General features: G+C 40.6%; 1 protein-coding gene across 2 annotated transcripts in view; it reads right to left on the bottom strand.

Annotated features, from left to right (window-relative positions):
• Positions 1-17,851, bottom strand: part of ACSL1 (acyl-CoA synthetase long chain family member 1) — a 62,367-nt gene extending 44,516 nt beyond the window's left edge. Inside the window, exon 1 of one of the 2 annotated variants that reach the window (XM_042469112.1) lies at positions 17,700-17,851. Coding sequence is in view for 1 of the 2 variants with exons in the window: in XM_042469111.1 (XP_042325045.1) it covers positions 15,214-15,329 (116 nt within the window). In the remaining variant the exon portion in view is untranslated. Of the gene's footprint in view, positions 1-15,213; positions 15,345-17,699 lie in introns of those variants that run through there. The other variant, XM_042469111.1, reaches the window with a different exon arrangement.
• Between the last annotated feature and the right edge of the window lie 2,087 nt (positions 17,852-19,938).

The following is a 19,938-nucleotide window of genomic DNA, read 5'->3' as shown; positions in this document are numbered from 1 at the left end:
TAAATGGCCAACACAGCTACCCTTGCATGTTTTCTGGATTAAGAGATTGATAAAACATTGTTAGAACAGCAGCACGTTTCTCAGACTGCTGCTACTTAAGCTATTTGATGTGGGAGACTGGCAGGGTTTTCCCCTCAGTGTTCCAGGGACTGGCATCATATCTGTACTCATTGATACCAATAATAATTTATTTCTTAGAAATAAAGGCAGCTAACAGATCACAGACCAGCACCCATCCACAGGCCACCATTACCCTAGATAAGTTACCATCACTTGAAACAGTGCTTATTTTGATCTCCTCTCCAAGAATAAAGAATTTCAAGTTTTCTATGTATTGGTTGAGATTATGAGAGTGCTGTGCAATTTTAGGTTACTTTTCCCATTTTGGTACATGGTTTTGCCCACAAAATAATGCATTCTGCACACGCATGCACGCACGCGCGCACACACACATACACACTAATGCATTCTGCACGCGCGCACACACACACACACACACACAATCAAACCCTCTGTGGAAAAACTGGCTTTCTGCTCAAACCATTTTTGAGCAGGTTTGCAAGACAACCTAAACTGAAATATCTTGGTGGAAGAGGGTAGCATAAAAGCATTTTATAAACATGATTCTCAATGCATCAAGATACCCTTTCTTGTTAAGACTGAGAAAATATGCAAATATTCTTTATAACCCTATTCTCTGGCTTGTTGAGAGAAAAACAAACCAGAGAACGGGAGCATTCTGCATTCACATATGATAAATAAAGAACAAAGCTCTGTAGGTTGTTTAGCTGCTTCTGCTGGAAGCAAAGGGGGGCGGGGTGTCAAGAAGCACACACCTGCACAATGCTTGTACACAATCATGCAGGATTCCTTGCTTGTTGTGCAAATTCAACCAGTGTATAGCCAAAGCAAACATGGTGACAAGGGTTTATAGAATCTAATTCCCACAGGTTTCCAGACTAGCCTTTTATCAGCTTTAAGGTGAATCTGTCATCACCAGATCTATTACTACTGTATATCTGAATAGGAGAACAGAATCAGAGTTCCTCTCATACTACAATTATAGCTCTATGGTTCCACTTTAATTGCCATGGCAACTTGCAAGAGAATCCTGGGATTTGCAGTTTAGTGAGAGGCATTTAAAATTCTCAGTAAGATTGCTCCAGTGCCTCACCAAATTACAAACCCCAGGATTGCATAGAGCAGAGATATGGCAGTGAAAGTGGAATCATAGTGTTCCAATGGTGTAGTGTGAAAGGGCTCTGGGTCTTACGTTCTGCTTTAAATTTTGACCCTAGTCTTATGTGTGAAGGGCTGCTCCAAGATTTGTCACAACAAAATGCTGACCCTTTGTATTTGTGTCATATTTTATTTTAATATTTATCTGAATTTTATTTTAATATGCATTTGGTATTTTTAGCTATCAGCCATCTTGGAAAGGTTTTACAACCACTATTTGGTTGCTTTGCCATCCTTAAACGTACAGAAATATAATCTCATGGGCAAATGTAATCTCCCAAATTTCTGTCCAACGGTTACTACAGAAATGTTCTATCACTATGTATCAGTTGTAAGATAAATGACATTTAATTAAAAGCTGAGATTCATTTTTCCTCTTGATGTTAAGTCTTTATATTGAGCCACATGAAATTAGTGCAGCCTAGAAAACCGACGTTGTTCCTTAACAGCTGCTCAAACCAGTGGAAGACCAGTATTATCAGGAAATCTGAATCTCAGGAAAGCTCCTCTGCAATGGATATTCTCATTGGACTCCCTCTCCTTCCCAGATACTTCCAATGAGCCTCAACATCCCTGGAACAGGTGACTGATTTAATGCCTCCGCTTTCAAGTTTACTTTTTTGGCCTTTTGCTTGCTTTAAGAAGCAAGTAGCTATGATTTTCATTTTCATCTCCACTTTCCCCCTCCTTGGCCCCTACAACTGACAAGAAAGCCATTTCTCTTAAAGGATGGCCTAGCAAAAAGCATTTCAATGGGGCATACAAAGCAGCCAAAATGCCTAAGAAGAGATCCTGTATAATACAGTAACAAAGAAAGTGGAGTTGTAAGGTGAAAGGTTCTAGCAGAAACCTTAATTCAATTCACTAAGAAACCTTGGACAGGTTACTCCTACCCTCATCCCCTGCCCGGCATCATTCCACAATACAGACATAAAACTAGCTACTCTTAAGCTATTGCAGAAATAGGAATGCTTTTGATCTATTTAAAACACTGCATACAAGCCATATTATTATTATATACACACTTAACTTGGTCAAAGTTTACTGCACCCATTTGTCCAGTTCTTTGAAATTCTGAGTAAAAGTCTTTTTAAAAAAAACCTTCAGGTTGACATGTTATATCTTAGTTGTTGCACCCTTTTCACAACTCCAACATGCCTAAGCTCCACCCTGACCAGCCTTGTTAATAGCTTCTGCATTCCTTCATAAAAATAAACTCTGTTTCCACCAATGTTGCTTATTTAAATAACTTTCAACCCACCTTTCTGTATGTTGAAATTACTCTCAAAAGTCTGTGTCTGCCATATTTTAAAAATCCACAACACTATGTGATGAAGTAAAGTGAGATCATGTTCAGAAGTCAAAACAGAACTTTGCACTTGTAGCGTGTTAATAGTCTTCCTAAGTAGCAGTGTTATTGCACCTGAAGACATCACATTTCATAAGAGAAGATTCAGATAGGTAGAAATGGGAAGAATACTTTGGGTGCATCTACACTTTAGAAATACAGTCGGCCCTTCTTATACACGGATTTTTTATACACGGATTCAAGCATACACAGTTTGAAAATGTTCCAAAAAAGTATAAATTTACCTTGATTTTCCATTTTTTATAAGGGACACCATTTTGCTACGTCATTATATTTAATGGGACTTGAGCATACACGGATTTTGTTATACACAGGGGATCTTGGACCCAAACCCCAGCGTATAACAAGGGTCCACTGTAATGCAGATTGACACAATTTTAAGTGCTGTAGCTCCATCCTATGGAATTCTGGAAACTGTAGTTTACAAGATCTTTTGCCTTCTCTGGTGCTTCACAAAGCTAAAAAAATCCCAGGATTTTGTATGGCGGAGCCATGGCAGTTACAGTGGTGTCAAACTGCATTATTTCTACAATGTAGATGCACTCTCTAAGTATGTTATAGTCTGTAGTCTGGTTCAGCACTGGCAGTCTAATCCACTTTCTAAGACCCAAAGTAGGCCAATAACCCTCTCCTATTCCTGCTTTCTAGAAGTATCATTCAGCAGTATGCTGCCTCTGACTAATACAGACATCATTACTATTGCTTATTGAAAGCCTTATGCTCCATCAAATGGACTAATTGTCTTTTAAAGTCTTCTAGGTTGGTGGCCTGCTTCCACAGGCTGCAGTAAAAAAATTCATAGTGTAGCTATCTCCTGTATGAAATGCTTGCTTCTATCTAAGAACTCCCACCATTCAACTCTAATGGACAGCCACTACATTTCAGCATGAGGGGAAAAAGAGGTCCTCAGTCTGTGTTTTCTCCACACTATATATAATTTTACATACGTCTATTATATTCATTGGCCTAAATACCCTAAAGGCACCAGATCCTGTCTGATCTTGGAAGCTAACTTTGATGAGAGACCACCAATATACTGTAAGCTATATTTCAGAGGAAGGAACTGGCAAAACCATCTCTGCATATTTCTTGCCTAAGAAAATACTATGAAATTCACAGGGTCACCATAAGCTTACAGACGACATGCAGGCGCGCATACACACACAGAGACAATATATTCATTCCTCCCTCTTGTGCCTTTTTATAAACTAAGCCAAACATTATAAACTTCCCTCATAGAGTATTGCTTGAATCGTTTGATCATTCTGATCGCTATTTTCAACACATCTTCCAGCTCTAGAGCTAATAATCTTTTCTGAGCAGTACTGATCAGAATTGTTCACATATATTCTATAGTTACACCCAAGGTTTGTAGGATGGTTTTATGATACTGGCAGCCTTGTTTTCAATCTCCTTCCCAGTGACTCCAATACAGAATTTGTTATTTTTATACACACATGGGGAATCATTATCATTGTGCTATCCACTATTACCCTGAGATCCATTTCTTGGGTCCAACACAGCTTGCTCCAGCTTCACAAATTTCAAGGAACAATAATCATAGCCTTTTGGAAATACAACCCATTGAACTCAGCAAGAAAATACATTCAATGGTGTCATGCAATTGCTGGGAAATCTTATTAGCAACTAAATTCAAACTTATGTCAATTTTAGACACCAGTGCATTTCCTATAAAATTTAACAGCATTGTCATCAGAAGTAAACAAACAACTAGCCAGCAGTGATAATTCAGTAGTCAAAAATCATTTGTATAAAGCATTTGCAGCTATAATGTACAAGTACTCAAGACATTAGACTAAGAAGTCTCATTATAAAGATATGTGAACATTTAACTGAACTCCTAAACTGACCATTTATAACTCTGGCTAAGAGATGTCTTTCAGTTGCCTCAAGTATAACATTAAGTACATTATATCACTATTTTTAATATATCATATTGTGACAAACAAACTCCTGGCTTAAAGGAGTTAAACCATATGCCTGCGAGAGTGAGGAAGCACATTTGAATTGTCAAATCCAATAACCTAAGTACCCATATCCAGGCACCAAACGGCTGCATGCTGTACCGGACAAGCATCCCATTTACAGTCTTAGCAAGCTCATTAAGTCAACAATTAATTTGGTCATTACTTACAGACTGAAACATTTAGCTTTAGAAAATGTTGTTTAGTGAGGGAACTACGCATACAGCTTTTTGTCCTTGTCTTTTATACCATGTTCATCCAGTTAAATAAAGGCAGTGCAGTGCTTCAAGCCAGCAAAAAGCCTCTTGACACAAGCACAAGTAAAATACTGAATCAGCCAAGATGTGGTCTTTCCAGCTGAACTCAGCTTTGTGGCATCCTGCCAGCTTGGCTCAAAGTGGCCATTCCTAGCTCCTCCTCCTCCCTTACCAAGTACAATAGTCTATTTACAGAGGGCAGAATGCACTTCTTTTGTCTGGCAATAGGCAGGCATCGTTCGAGGGCAACTGTCAACTTCCTTCATTATAGTGCCAGAACCCAGGAGCCAATAGCTTCTTTCCCCTTGGCTCTGATGTTCTACTGCAGGCAGGCGGCGGTGGGTGGGTGGGTGGGGAACGACAATGGTTTGATTATAAATATTGCTCTATCATATAAGTCAGTTCTAGTCTATGGCAGCACCCATCAAAGTGGTGGTCTGTGGATCAATACAGATCTCTGCATGCTTAGTTTCTGGTCAGAGCAAGTTCCTAAGGGAAAAAAAAAGTTGTAAGGCATAATCATGATACTGGTCCCTAACACATAAGGAGAGAAAAAAATGCTGATCCTGGGTAACCTGGTCCATTGGATACCCTAAATAGCACTGTCCTACTGGCTCCACTATGCTTTAGAAGCTGAGCTAGTCAACTATTTAAGTTTCCAGTATGCTCCATCCTATCTTTGGGTAGAACAATGCTTAATCAAAACAAGGAACAAGCAAAGGACATAAATATTTTCTATGTGGTTTTATTGTTTCCTTTGAAACATTCTGAAACCCTACATTAAAAAAAGAAAAGAAAAGAACTAATCCAGGGCCTTGTCTGTACAGGTCAAATAAAACAGCTTCCCCCCTGTGCTCTTGATGGGGAGACTGGACAGCCCAAACCCTGGTTCTGTGTGAACAGAGAGGACAACATCCAATCTGTTCAGCACCATAACTAGGGAATAATCCCCTTAAAACAAATTGATATACCTCACCAGTTGCTCCAGATATTCCTTATGCCAGGCTGCTTTTGAAATATATCCCATTCTGCCACCCGGCATGTCCATTGCTGCAACCTGGTCACTCTGAGGTGAGAACAAGGCACCCAGCCATACAATCATCACTGAGCATCTGGATCTGACCTCAGAGCAAAGCGACCCACAGCAACAATAGATGCACTGGACAGTTCAGCGAGACGCTTGTGCAAACAGCCATCCAGCTTCAGAATGGAGGGTGAGATAGTAGCAGCTCCAGGGCCAGGATACTCCAGGCTGCACCCAGAATATCCTGGCCAGAGCAGACAGGATACAGGTGACCACATTTGAGAAGTCTTCTATAAGTTAAGATTTAGATTTTCTTGCTGCCTTGGATCCCACCTATGGAGAAAGAAGGGGCATAACTTCAATAAATACAGTCAATCCTCCATTTTTGTGGGGGATCCATTCTGGAAGCCTCCCCCCACAAAAACAGAAACTCACAGATATTCAAGCCCCATAGGCTTGGATGGGGGCACGTGCCTGCAAGTGGCTGTAGGTGTGCATCCTATTTTAACCCCCTCCTTTTGCTCCTCACAAGTAAGTGGGGGTCGCGGATCTGAAGTCCATGCAAAAGGTGAGGCAACTGTAAATAAAAGTAAGTAGCTATCACAGGCAGACTATAAGCAACTTTAAAGAACTCTCTATATCTGTGAAAATTTATTTTCCCTCATGACTGCAAAATATAAGCTACCAAGGAGTAATTTAACTTTCCAATATTTGGGCAAAATTCCACTCTTGCTCAATAATACACCTGGGGTACAGAAAATGAAAGGTATTTCAAAAACATTCTTCTGAGAATGTAAATAAAGCACACAGCAGTGCTCAATTTAACCTAGCAATTGAACAAGAAGAGCTGCCAAGTATTCAGTGTTTGAGTATAGAAGGTTACTACCAACATACATCCGTTAACAAGTCACTGACAAAGAAGCCCTTTCTTACCAAGTGTTTTTAGGACAATGCAGCCCTCTGGTTTCCTCTTTGTCCTCCATCTAGCTCAGGGGTAGGCAACCTTTTTGAGCCGGGGGTCAGGTTGCTGTCCCTCAGACAACTGGGGGGCCGAAGCCAAAAAACAAATAATTAAATGATTTTAAAAAATTAAATAAATAAATAAACTGGGGCAAATGTAGGACAAAATTTTCAAATGGAGGACACTTTTCTTTCTTTTTTTTTTTTTTAAAAAAAATGGAGGACACACAAAAAAAATTGCTGATTTTTAAAGAAATGTTAATATAAATGCATGTTTCGGAGGCTTCTATAGACAATTGCCCCCCTTGCCCGCAGCTTGCCCCCCCTTGCCCGCCTCCTCCTGATAGGCCAAAGGCCCCACACCCTCATGCAAGAGGCCAAAGGCCCCGGCGGCAATCGGCGGCAGGACCGAGCTGGGGCCGGTCCCAAGGCCTTGCCGGGCCGCATCCGGCCCGCGGGCCGCAGGTTGCCTACCCCTGATCTAGCTTGAAGTTTGTTTTTTTTACTAGCATCAGTATGAGGATGACAACAAAGGAAACCAAGAGAAAACAGACTTTCAGCATTGGTTTGCAGCAGTGCATATGCAGTAAACAATGCAATAAAAGCTGGTGCCAGGAAGAGCAGGATTTTATTCAAGACAATCCTACTATAGCCATGTGGGCAAATAAACACTAGTTGCTTCCAGACTCCCTTACTCAGCATGCATGAACAGCTAGAAAGTGAGAGAGAAGATAAGCCAGCCTCACTGGCTATCTCCAAAACATTAATGAAGCACAGCTCACTATGGATGACCAACAAAAAGGCAGGCCTAACTCCATCAGGCCTAGCCAGAGCAAGAAGGAGGGCCCTCCCTCCAGTCCATCTACCTTGGTCCAGGCCTCAGAGGGAGAGAAGAACCACTGGACTTGATCCTCTTCCCACCACCATTCCCTTCTCCTTTTGTGTCATGTCTTTTTAGATTGTAAGCCTGAGGGCAGGGAACAGTCTGAATAACTATTTGTAAGCTGCTCTGAGAGCCTTTAGGGCTGCAGAATGGAGTATAAATACTATACATAAATAAACAAACAAACAAATGGGAAATCAGAAGAAAAGCAAAAGCTAATTAAGGGGAGGGAGGATCATCCCTGGATGCCTTTTGGAAGCAGCTTTCAAGTGATTTATACAAGACTCAAAATGTTTTTGTTTACTTGTGTAAGGTTTGCCTAACCTGGTTGTTTGATTGGGTTTGCACATTGTTAGTTTTGGATAAAAAGTCTGCGAAAATACATTGATTCTTTTTTGCGGTGTAGGAACCTGTCCATACTCTTCCTATGTTATTTATGCCTCTAATACCAAATTTGCCGTTCAAGAAATAAAGCCCATGAACATACTGTATCTACTTTGATAAATGAGGTATAAATGTAGAGCAATACTACATACAAGTAGCCACCAACAGTTCTGACTACATAGGTATTACCGGAAGAGATCCATCTTATCTGTCAGGGATGATGGGAGTTGTGGCTCTTCACCTGGCCTGGAACTCACCACCTGGTTGTGCACCACGCTGACCAGTTTTGGCCAGTTGTTGTATCTTTGCAAGAGTTGCAGAGATCAGGCTGAAGACCCCGACAAACTCTCCAAGCCTTCTCACTCTTGCTTCCCCAGAAGTCTTCACCCTTCTTCACCAGGGTCCTGCTGGTTCTTGTAGCTTCACCCAAGACACCAGACAACTCAGTAGTCTTATATAAAAGATCTACTTTATTCTACTATATACACAGCTCCAAACAATACTCAACTCCTCACTCTCCAATCCACTACTACAATCCACTACTACAACCCACTACAACCCACAAAATACATTGGGATCTATAGTCCTTATTATAGCCATATCATGGCACCACCTACTGTGGTCTGTTTCCACCCAGTAGGCGTGTACATCATTCCCATTGGTTCTCTTTGTTCATCCCACAATTAATGATTTCATCATCTCAGCCTTGACCACTTAACAATTGTCAGGTGTGTTCAATTATCCACTTTGCAATTCTTATCCTTGGCATTCAGCACTTGTTAATTGTCTTACCATTCACACCTGTGTGGTTCTCTATTGGCTTCTGCTGAGTCACTCTGACTCTCACATACATCTTTTATTTCTCTTACTGTAAGTCCCATGTTGCTTTTTCCTTAACAATATCACTATTTTTTTTATTTTATTTTTATTTATAAAAGCATTTTATATACAAAAACAATAAAAAAGCTTCAAGTTACTACATAGTTTCAGAAAATATATTGAAGTTCACAGATCAGTACTTCCAAAGTCACTTTAAAAACAATTCCCAAACACTATACCCATACATTTCAATATTCTCTTTTTTATATATATATCAGTTTCTCTTTTTACTTCCTGTTACCTCGAAGTATATTCCCACAAATGGTACAATTTCTTAAATGTTATATTACAAATAAGTTGCTTATAGGTTATCATGTCTGCATTCTTATGTCTCTAACCTGCAATTTTTCATTATCTAGTCCCACTCTTCCTCTATTAGTATAGTGTCTTTATTAGATAAACAGCCAGTGAGAATGTCCATCTCTCGAAATTCATGGATTTTTGCCCACCAAAGATCCAAATCAGGGATTATTTGGCTTTTCCAATATTGAGCTAATATAATTCTGGCGGCAGTTATTAAAAATAGTATTGTTCTCTCATGTTTAATTTTTATTTGCGCAGGAGCTTTGTCTAACATATTCAGTAAATACATTTCTGGTCTCATTTCAAAATTCAGTTGAAAAATGCATTCAATTTCTCTGTGTAAGTTTTTCCAGTACAACTTTAGTTTTGGGCATTTCTACCAAACATGGAACCAAATTCCTGGTGCCTTTTCACATTTCCAACATAGACCTGGGCCTGTTTGGTAAAATTTTGTTATCTTACTCGGCGTTAAGTACCATCTGTGTTCCATTTTCCAATAATTTTCCCAGAGGTTTTGACATTTAGTGAATTTTTTAGTCTTTTCTCTTGCGTTCTTCCAACTATCCATCTCTATTGTATTTTGCAGATCTGAAGCCCATTTTATCATTGTATCCAAAACAGGTTCCTTTTCTTGTTCAAGTTCTCTAAGGAATTTATGTAATGTAGCAGTCTTTTTGTCAACTGTATTTAATAAAATTTTCAACAAGTCCGAAGATTCTTTGTCAAAGTCTTGCAGTTTTTGGTCTATTTTAAATCTTTCTTTAATCTGCATATAAGGATACCAATGTACTTCAGGGTCAAGTTGTTTTAAATTTTCAATCGGTTTCATTTCATATGTATTATTACTTGATTTGGTTAAAATGTCTTTGTAAGTCAGCCAAATGTCGAGATCCTTCCACCATCCAAAAAATGCTTCTTGAGAAGATATCCACAAAGGTATTTCTCAAAATGTTTTCTTCTTAATTTTTTGCCATGTTTTAAGTAAAGAAAGAGATCCATCTTATCACCATCTTAGATGCCTTTAAGAAGGCACTTGAGACGGATCTCTTCCGACGGGCTTATCCATCCAACCTCTCATAGGAGATCTTTAAGATAAAATGCTTAATTGCTGGTTATGATGTATGTTTTCTAAATGTTTTAGAATGATGTTCTAAATGTTTTAGCTATTTTATTGAATTAATAATAATGTCAGTGTTTTAGTGGTTGTATTTTATATCTGTATTGTGTTAATTTGTTGATGTAATCTCGCCTCGATCTGCAGGGAGAGGCGGGAAAATACAAATTATTATTATTATTATTATTATTGTTCGGTTGCATCGCTTTACTACTACAGGAAGCTTAAGTGACAATAAAGGTCTGCTTATGAAAACAGTTAAACCAGTGAAGTTAAAATAACTGATGTTTATAATTTAATATTGTTATTGTTGCTGTTGTTGTGTGCCTTTAAATAGTTTCCAACATATGGCAAACTTAAAGTGGACCTATCAATGGGTTTTCTGGGGCTGAGAGTGTGTGACTCAACCAAGGTCATCTGGTGGGTTTCCATTGCTAAGCAGGGAATCAAACCCTGGGCTCCAGAGTCAGAGTACAACACTCAAACCACAACATTACTACCTTTTAAGTTTCACTATAGTATTATTTTAAAGCGACAACAGGGAAAAAAGTGGGGCTGCTTGTCTCTTGCCCTAAAACTGTCAGGTCAGTGCCCAATGGAGCAGCATGATTTGCAGGCACCTTTGGAAAAGCAATGCAAGTGACAAGGCATCACATGCTAGGGACTACCCATAATTCTTTCTTACTTGCTGCAGGGACCAGGTTTCAGGTGACTGTCTGGTCAATAAAATACCCCCTTCCCTTCCCCCCAAAAAACCCAGTAACTGCTGAAAGGACTGAAGCTGTGTATAGACACAAGTGACTTAACATAAAACTGGTATAATTACACATAGTTTAAGAAAAGCAGGATTTTTTTTCTTTACCTAAGTAAGTTAATGTATTAAGCATACCTGACAAGTATTTCACCACCTGAGCATCCAACCCCAGTAAAAAAAAGTCATGATAGAATCCCATTCAGACAAATCTGTGTTCAGGGATGAGAAATTCTGTGTTCTTGAACTCCAATTTCTGCAACGGATAATTTCTTGCAAAGTTCTCTCAATCAACTTCCAATCAGTACTGATATCTGCATTGTCACATTTGTGCTGCTGCTGGTTACTGAGCCATTATCCCAACTACTAATCAATGCAGATAGTCATAAAGCCTTAACACTGCAGATTCTGTGCATTTGGAAGAAATGTGAAATCTAGCCTCCGTATTCAGGGATCTTTATGATAAAAATCTGGATTTTAAAAATTCCATGTACTATAGAATTTCACAAGCATTCACACTGTTAAAGGAGAGTATTAAAAAAATCATTCACGGGCTACAGAGAGGTTTTGTTTTCAGATACCAGTGCTCCATTCCTCAAGCATTTCTATAATGGTGTCCAGGGATGTTTGATGGTTTCAATGACTTTCAGTGCTATGTATACCATACAGTTAAAGAAACCATCTATCGGCAAGGGGAGATCTTAGCTACAGCTCTTTACCTTAGTGAAAACATGTTACCTTTTTGGCCATTCAGACAAGAAAGAAAGCCTTCTAGATTTTACTTCAGAGACAAAATGCAAAAACATTACTTGTCTAAGGTTCCAATAGATTCATTGCTCAGATCCAACTTGACATTTGCTTCTTTATGTTAAGTCTAATATGTTGTAGCTTAATAAATAGTTTAAGTGTTTCAGAAAACAGCATAGTCAGTCATTGGCTGTGCACTGCTTCAAAATTCCAGGTAATTAAGCAACAAAGTACATTCTCTTAAGCCAGCATCAGACCAGCGCCTCATTAAAGGCAAGCAAACACAACTTGCAGAGTATTAATGTCATAACCTTGAAAAATTGGTCCTTCTGAGGCAACAAAAAAGTCATTAATTGTGACTGAACTGTCTGTTCAAATGGTACTTCAGTTACTATCTTGTGCTAGTTTCTAAAGACAGAAAACAATTAGAGATAGCGCTATACCTGCAGTCTTTAATGGCACATAGTCAAGCCCTCAATATACAGTGAAGAGCTTTTAATTTTAACGGTTTCCTATAGAGCAGAATTAGATCAGTATCAGGTAATCAATTTTTTAGTTTAACTGTAGATTGATCACAATGTATGGCTACAAAAGTGCACTAGTACAGCCAATGAGAGAGTTTTTGGTTTTCTACACCATTTTTACATCTCTTTAACAGTGATAATTTCAGTGTTAGTTTTGGACTTTACTCATTCTTATAAAGCACAGGCATACATGAAGTTGTAATTTGAAGACCTGTCGATTTATGTTAACCCCATGAATTTCATAAGGTTTTCTTAGGCAAGGAATACTCAAAAAGTGGTTTTGCCAGTTTCTTCCTCCAAAATATACTCTGCATCACCTGGTAGTTGGGGGTGTGGTCTCCCATCCAAGTACCAACCCCAGGATTGACCCTGCTTAGCTTCCAAGATGAGATAGGATCTACTGCCTTTAGGGTATACTTTGTTTTAATTTGTCCTTTTATTCTACTACAGATCTTAGATATCACTTAAACCTATGGTTAATCTTCATCGTAAAAACCTCTGAGTACTGAATTTGCATTTCTTCCAGTATTTCTGATTAAAATGCAAGATGCATTTATAACAATTAAAGAAGTACAACACTGAATTATGGCCTTAATAAAGGAAACCTTAGCACCTAATCTTTATACAGCAGGGGCAGGGAACATGAGGCACTCCAGATGTTTCCAGTCTTGCTGTACTGGCTAGGACTGATGCGAGTTGCAACCCAAAAACATCTGGAGGTCCACAAACTGCCCATTTCTATTTCCTGAGGACTAGAGGTCCACAAACTGCCCACTTCTATTTCCTGAGGACTAGGACCATATAACATAACTAACAGTGGATGTGATCTACAGATGGTCACCATTTATAGCCTTATCCACCATGAATTTGCCTGGTCTCCTGTAAAGTCATCCAAGTTGATGGCCATCACTACATTTTGTAATAGTGAAGACCATACTCTAAATATATCCTCTGAGGCTGCATCCACATTGTAGAAATAATCCGGTTTGACCCCACTTTAACAGCCATGGTTCACTGCTACAGAATTCTGGGAATTGCAGTTTGTTCCCAGAATTTCACAGGATTGACCCATGGCTGTTAAAGTGGGGCCATGCCAGTTTATTTCTGCAGTATAGATGCAGCCTGTGAAGAGGTCCTATTTATTTGTCTATCCTATTATCTCTACTTGGTTTTATTGGCTTAACCTTGTCCGCTTACTCCACACCATGCATAACTTCACACATTCGCATACTGCCTTACTTACTTTTCCCACTTAACTAGACGATCGTGGCCTAAACCTTTCCTCATAGGGCAATTGCTCAAGCCCTTGATCATTTGAAGTGCTCTTTTCTGAAACTTTTCCAGTTCTTCAACACCCCGTTTCAAGCAAAGTAATCACAAACATACTCTAAGAGTCAGAGATCTGTATAAACACATTATGATAGGCAACTCTAATTTCAGTTCTTTCCCTACTCCTCATCCACCATGTAATTTTCCTTTCCCCCCCAAAACAGCTACACACTGGCATGACTTTTCCACCAAGCTATTCACACAAATCCCAAATTGCTTTCCTGGAGTCATTGCTAGTTCTCTTTTAATAAGTGGCTGTGATGCCAGAATTTAGCCCCACATTTGTCTACAACGAACCACATCTAATACTTCATTGCTCATTTCCCTGGGTTGCAAATAGCCTTTTAGAACTCTGCACTGACCCTTTTTGTTTTAACTGCCCTAAATAGTGTAGCAAAGATGGCCATATCAAAAGTCATCTCTGTCTCCATAACATCTATGATCAAATTAAAAAGCAACCAACACTAATGCTACCAACAGGTGCAAAAACTATTTTCCACCTCATTTTCTTTAACTAGTTACCTCATAAGACTTCCTCTGATATGACTACGAAGGTCCAAAACATACAGCAGAAATAATCCAGTTTGAGAACGCTTTAACTGCCTTGGATCAATGCTAGGGAATTCTGGGAACTGTAGTTTTGTGAGACATTTAGCCTTCTCTGTCAGAGAGTTCTGGTACCACAACAAACTACAATTCTCAGGACTCCTTAGCACTTGGCCAGGGCAGCTCAAGCAATCTCAAACTGGATTATTTCTACAATGTCTTTTGGACCTAAGTTTCCACCAGATCACTACAGCACCTATAAATAAAACACCAAAACTCATTTAACCATAAAACTGTAATTCAAACCAGACCTCACTAATATGTTTTTAAATGGGATCTGGCTGCCTTTGGTTTAGCGAGCCTCTGGCACAAAGATCTCTTGATAGGTTGAATGAAGCCACAACCTCATTTTTTTCTCAAAGTGGAAGATTCCTATTCTGATAGTTATAAAAGCAACAACAGGTTTAGTATCTATCAGTCCCAGAGCATTAGGGATATAGGGGCAGAGGGCATAGGGCCTGCTCCAGGGCAGAGAGGATGCTTTCTAGAGTGCTTCTATCTTTAGGACAGTGGTTCCCAACCTGTGGGTCGGGACCCCTTTGGGGGTCGAACAACCCTTTCATAGGGGTCACCTAAGACCATTGGAAAACACATATTTGCATGTAGCAATGAAAATAATTGTATGGTTGGGGGTCACCACAAGATAAGGAACAGTATTAAAGGGTCACAGCATTAGGAAGTTTGAGAACCACTGCTTTAGGAAGATAAGAAAGCATTTCATTACCATCTCAAGCAGCCCTCAGTTGAGCAGCAGTTCTGCTAAAAAACAGACTGAGGAAGTAGACTTAAGTCTAAGAAAGCTCATGCTGTCAACTTCTTTCAGTTAGTCTCAAAGGTGCTACAAGATCTCTCTACATACCCAAAGAGTTTCACAGGGAGAGTTTCACCTCCTGGCAGCCACATCATTACAGCGCTGTTCTGCACACCCCTAGTAGCCACCAAGTGGAAGCTCAGCCCTATAAGATAAGGAGCCATCCTAGAGGGGAACTCCCTTGATAAAGCAAGTCCATGGCGCACAGTGGGTTGCGTCTTCTTTTCTTCGACATCTGCTCCCCTTATGGGCCCAAGGCAAGCATATCAGTATGCAAAGGGATCTTGAGACTCAGTCTACTGTCAATCATAATCTTATTATTAATCTTATTAGTAATTAGTAATATTAATATTATTAACTGTGGAAAACTGCCATGCATTCCTCAATGCAGTGGGGGCACAGTTATTAATATTACTAATAGTAATATTAATAGTAATTAATTATGATTTACAGTCGGCCGTTCTTATACACGGATTTTTTATACATGGATTCAAGCATACACGGTTTGAAAATGTTCCAAAAAAGTATACATTTACCTTGATGTTCCATTTTTATTAGGGACACCATTTTGCTATGTCATTATATTTAATGGGACTTGAGCATACACGGATTTTGTTATACACGGGGGATCTTGGAACCAAACCCCAGCGTATAACAACGGTCCACTGTACAACAGTTACTGATATTTGATGTCTCTGAACTCTGATGAGAGCATAGTTCCTGCCCTGAGACCAAATGCTTTGAATTTTTTGCAGCAAAAATACAAATTATCATTGTCGCATGCCTTTAAGTTCTTGCCGACTTATGGTGACCCTAAGGGGGATCTATCATGGGGTTTTCTTGGCAAGGTTTGTTCAGAGGAAGCTTGCCATTGCCTTCTTCCCCTGAGGCTCTGAGAGCTAAGACACAGACCATTGCCATCCACACAAACACTACAAAAACTGGTGTCAATTCTCTTCAATTCTCTTGACTCTAAAGGGTGAAGAAGCCATCTTGGGATCCTAGGGTGCATCTGCACTGTGGAAATAATGCAGTTTGACATCACTTTAAGTGCTGGAGCTCTCAGCTTCAGAGGACAGACAGCAATGGAAAACCCCCTCTAAAGAAACCTTGCCAAGAAAACCCTATGACAGGTTTGCCTTAGGGTCACCGAAGCTGGAAATGACCTGAAGGCACACAACGCAGACACACACACAGAGCTCCATCCTAAGGAATCCTGGGATCTGTAGTTCTACAAGGTCTTTCATAGTCTCCACTAAAAATCACTGGTGCCACCAGGGAAACCAGAGGGCCTTATTTTTCCTGGACACATCCTACATTTCAACCTTCTGTCCAGCAGAAATTCCAAACCTTCTTCCATTTTGAGCAAGACTAAGAAGCATGAATTTACTTCATCTGTGAGTGTTTTGAGCTTTTAGTTGGCCATGTCCTCCTTTTTGCATGCCTCATCCTCCTCTGCAGTGAGAAGATGTAGTCACCCTGGAGAACCACACCGAACAACAAATCTCCGACTTCCATGGGATGGAGCCATGGCAGTTTAAGTGCTGTCCAGGCGCATTAAATGTCTACAGTGTAGATTCCCCCCCCAAAAAACAATGCTTCCAACCACACAAAGCTCCCAATCACCGGCTTCTATAGGATGGAGTCATGACAGCTAAAATGGTATCGAACCACATTAAATCTACTGTGTGGATCCCCTCTAAAACGATGTCTCTACTACCCACAGTAAACTACACATCCCTGGATTCTGCAGCATGGAGCCATGGCATTTAAAATGGTGTCAAGCTGCATTAATTCTGCAATGGAGATGCCACAACAATGTCTCCAACTGCATAATAATAATAATAATAATTTGTTTTATTTATATACCGCTATTCCAAAGATCATAGCGGTGAACATCAAGTAAGCTAATTAGCAAGTAAGCTAATTTGCCCCCAACAGTTTGGGTCCTCATTTTAGCCACCTCGGAAGGATGCAAGCCTGAGTCGAGCTTGGGCCCTTTTGCTGGTCTTGAACTCGCAACCTTGTAGTTTTGAGTGAGTGGCTGCAGTACAGGCATTTAACCACTGCGCCACCAGCGCTCCTAAAACTAGCAATCCCAGGCTTTTACAGGATGGAGCCAGGGCAGTTAAAGCGGTATCAAACCGCATCAATTCTACAGTGTAGCTGCCCCCCGAAACACACAAAACTAGCAATCCCAGGCTTTTACAGGATGGAGCCAGGGCAGTTACAGCGGTATCAAACCGCATCAATTCTATGTTGCAGATCCACTCCGAAACAATGTCTCTACTCACACAAAGCTACACACCCCTGGCTTCTTCTGTACAGTGTAGCCTTGGCAGCTAAAGCGGTATGAAACCGCGTTGGTCCCACAGTGCAGACCCATCCAGGAAGCGACGCCTCTCAGCCATACAAAAACAACCCCCTTCCTCCCATGGGGAAACCAGCCTTTCCCCTCCAAAGGGATGGGGACTGAAAGGGCTCCTTCCTCTGGAGGAAGCCATAGAAAGGAGGGGACTAGCTGAGGAACCCACCTGCGCCAGGGTCTCCGCTCTCTGACGCCGCACCGACCGCCCTGGGCCTATTTAAGCGCCTGCGGAGGAAGGAGAGCCAGGAGGAGAAGGAGCAGCGACGCCGCGTCAGACTCAGCCTGGCCCTGCCTTCCTCTGGAGGAGAAGGACGCGCCGGCACTAGGACCCCCGCGGAGCAGCGCAGTCCCGGAGAAGCCACGCCCCCTTAACAGCGCCTCGACCAATAGGAATCCGGCAGGGCCAAGAGGCGCGACGGCGACGTAGCCTCCGCGCAAGGCCAAGGGGGCGGAGTCTCTACAGCGGGGAGGGGGGCAACTGCTGATTGGCTGCCCTCTGAGTGGGTTTGCGACACAGCGACCCCTATCTGCGGCTTGGAGTAGTGGTTTGAGCTATAAGCACTCTTATCTTGCTCCCTCATTATCAAAGTTTATTATATAAAAGACATATATAAAACAGTAATATATGTGTGTGTGTATATATATACACACACACACACACACACAGTAATATGTCAAATTAACAATTTGTAAGCCACTCTGATAGCCTTTTGGCTGAAGAGCAGGGTATAAATATATTATTATTATTATTATTATTATTATTATTATTATTATTATTATTATTATTATTATTATTATTATTATTATTATTATTATTTAAAACAGTAATATAAAAACAGTAATACAGTATGTAACATATAAAAACAGTACTGTACTACAAAAACGAATATATAACAAAACTTCTAATATATAAACTAATACATGACTAACATGGCTGCTAACACCTAAACTGATTTACAACATTTCTGTAGTATGTTTTGGGCCTAAGACTCTAGAGACCAGGGTTTGAATCCTGGCTCAGTGATGGAAACCCACTGGCTGGTCACACTCTCTCAGCCTCAGAGGATGGCCATGGCAAACTTCCTCTGGACAAACCTTGCCAAGGAAACCCCATCACAGATTCGCCTTAGGGTCTCCGTATGTCAGAACGGACATTTGGAGGCACGCAACAACAGTGACATTGCACCCAGTCAGCGTGACCTTCCTCCTTGTCCAGGACATAGTCCTACATTTCCTCCTTCTGCTTAGGAGGAATTCCCAAATGTCCTCCATTTTGAGCACCACCAAGAAGCATGAACTTATATTTATATGAATGTGTCTAGCTTTTGTTTGGTCATGTCCTACATTTTGTGGTGCCTTGTCCTCCTTTGCGGTTAGGACATCTGGTACACGCTGTAGCCAGCCAGTGTGGCGTAGTGGTTTTAAGTGTTGGACTATGACTTTGGAGATCAGGGTTCGAATGCCAGCTCAGCCATGGAAACCCACTGGGTGACCTTGGGTGCAAGTCACACTCTCTCGGCCTCAGAAGAAAGCAATGGCAAACCTCCTCTGAACAAGTCTTGCCAAGAAAACCCCACAATAGGGTTCACCTTGTTGTTAACTACCCTCAAGTCATCCTCAGCTCAAGGCGACCCTGTGGATGAAACATCTCCAAAACCTTCTGACCTTCACTGCTCTACTCAGGTCCTACAAACCCATGCCTGTGACCTCTATGGATGAATTCATTCATCTGGCTTGTGGTCCTCCTCTCTTTCTTCTGCCCTCAACCTTTCCCAGCATTATTTTTTCCCCCAGTGAATCATGCCTTCTCATGATGTGGCCAAAGTATGACAGTCTCAATTTAATCATCTTGGCTTCCAGGGAGATTTCTTACTTGATCTGTACTAGGACCCATTTGTTTGTCTTTTTGGCTGTCCACAGTATCCTCAGCACGCTTCTCCAGCACCACATCTCAAATGAATTGATTATATCAGGTTCATCTTAAAGTTGCCATAAGTTGGAAAAGACTTGAAGACCTATGACAACTACATATTTGTTATCGTATGACCTCCCTCTTTCTATTTCTGCAGCAGGTCAATAATGGAAATGGGTAGAATGCATTCTCTGAAGTTCAGAAAATTATTTTCGTGATTATCGGGACATTCCACTTTTCCTCCCGTAGCTGTTTGTGTACATCTAAATTTATACAGACATATCTCGGGTAAGGATGACATTTCATCTATTTAATGGAGTGAGTGTAATCTGAAGAAATTATGTCCTAATACATTTAATCATTAAAGCATCATGATGGCTGTTTTCTTTTCTTTTTCTTTTTTTGTATGTGTTGTAACCAGCTCAGCTCCCCCCTCAGAAATCTGTTATATTGGCTCCCATGCAGTTTTAAGGAATGAGTCCACTCACAAAAA

Source organism: Sceloporus undulatus, chromosome 5 (assembly GCF_019175285.1).
Source record: "Sceloporus undulatus isolate JIND9_A2432 ecotype Alabama chromosome 5, SceUnd_v1.1, whole genome shotgun sequence".
Taxonomy (NCBI): Eukaryota; Metazoa; Chordata; class Lepidosauria; order Squamata; family Phrynosomatidae; genus Sceloporus; species Sceloporus undulatus.
Note: the sequence above shows the minus strand (reverse complement) of the source record. Positions and strands in the feature narration are given on the sequence as shown.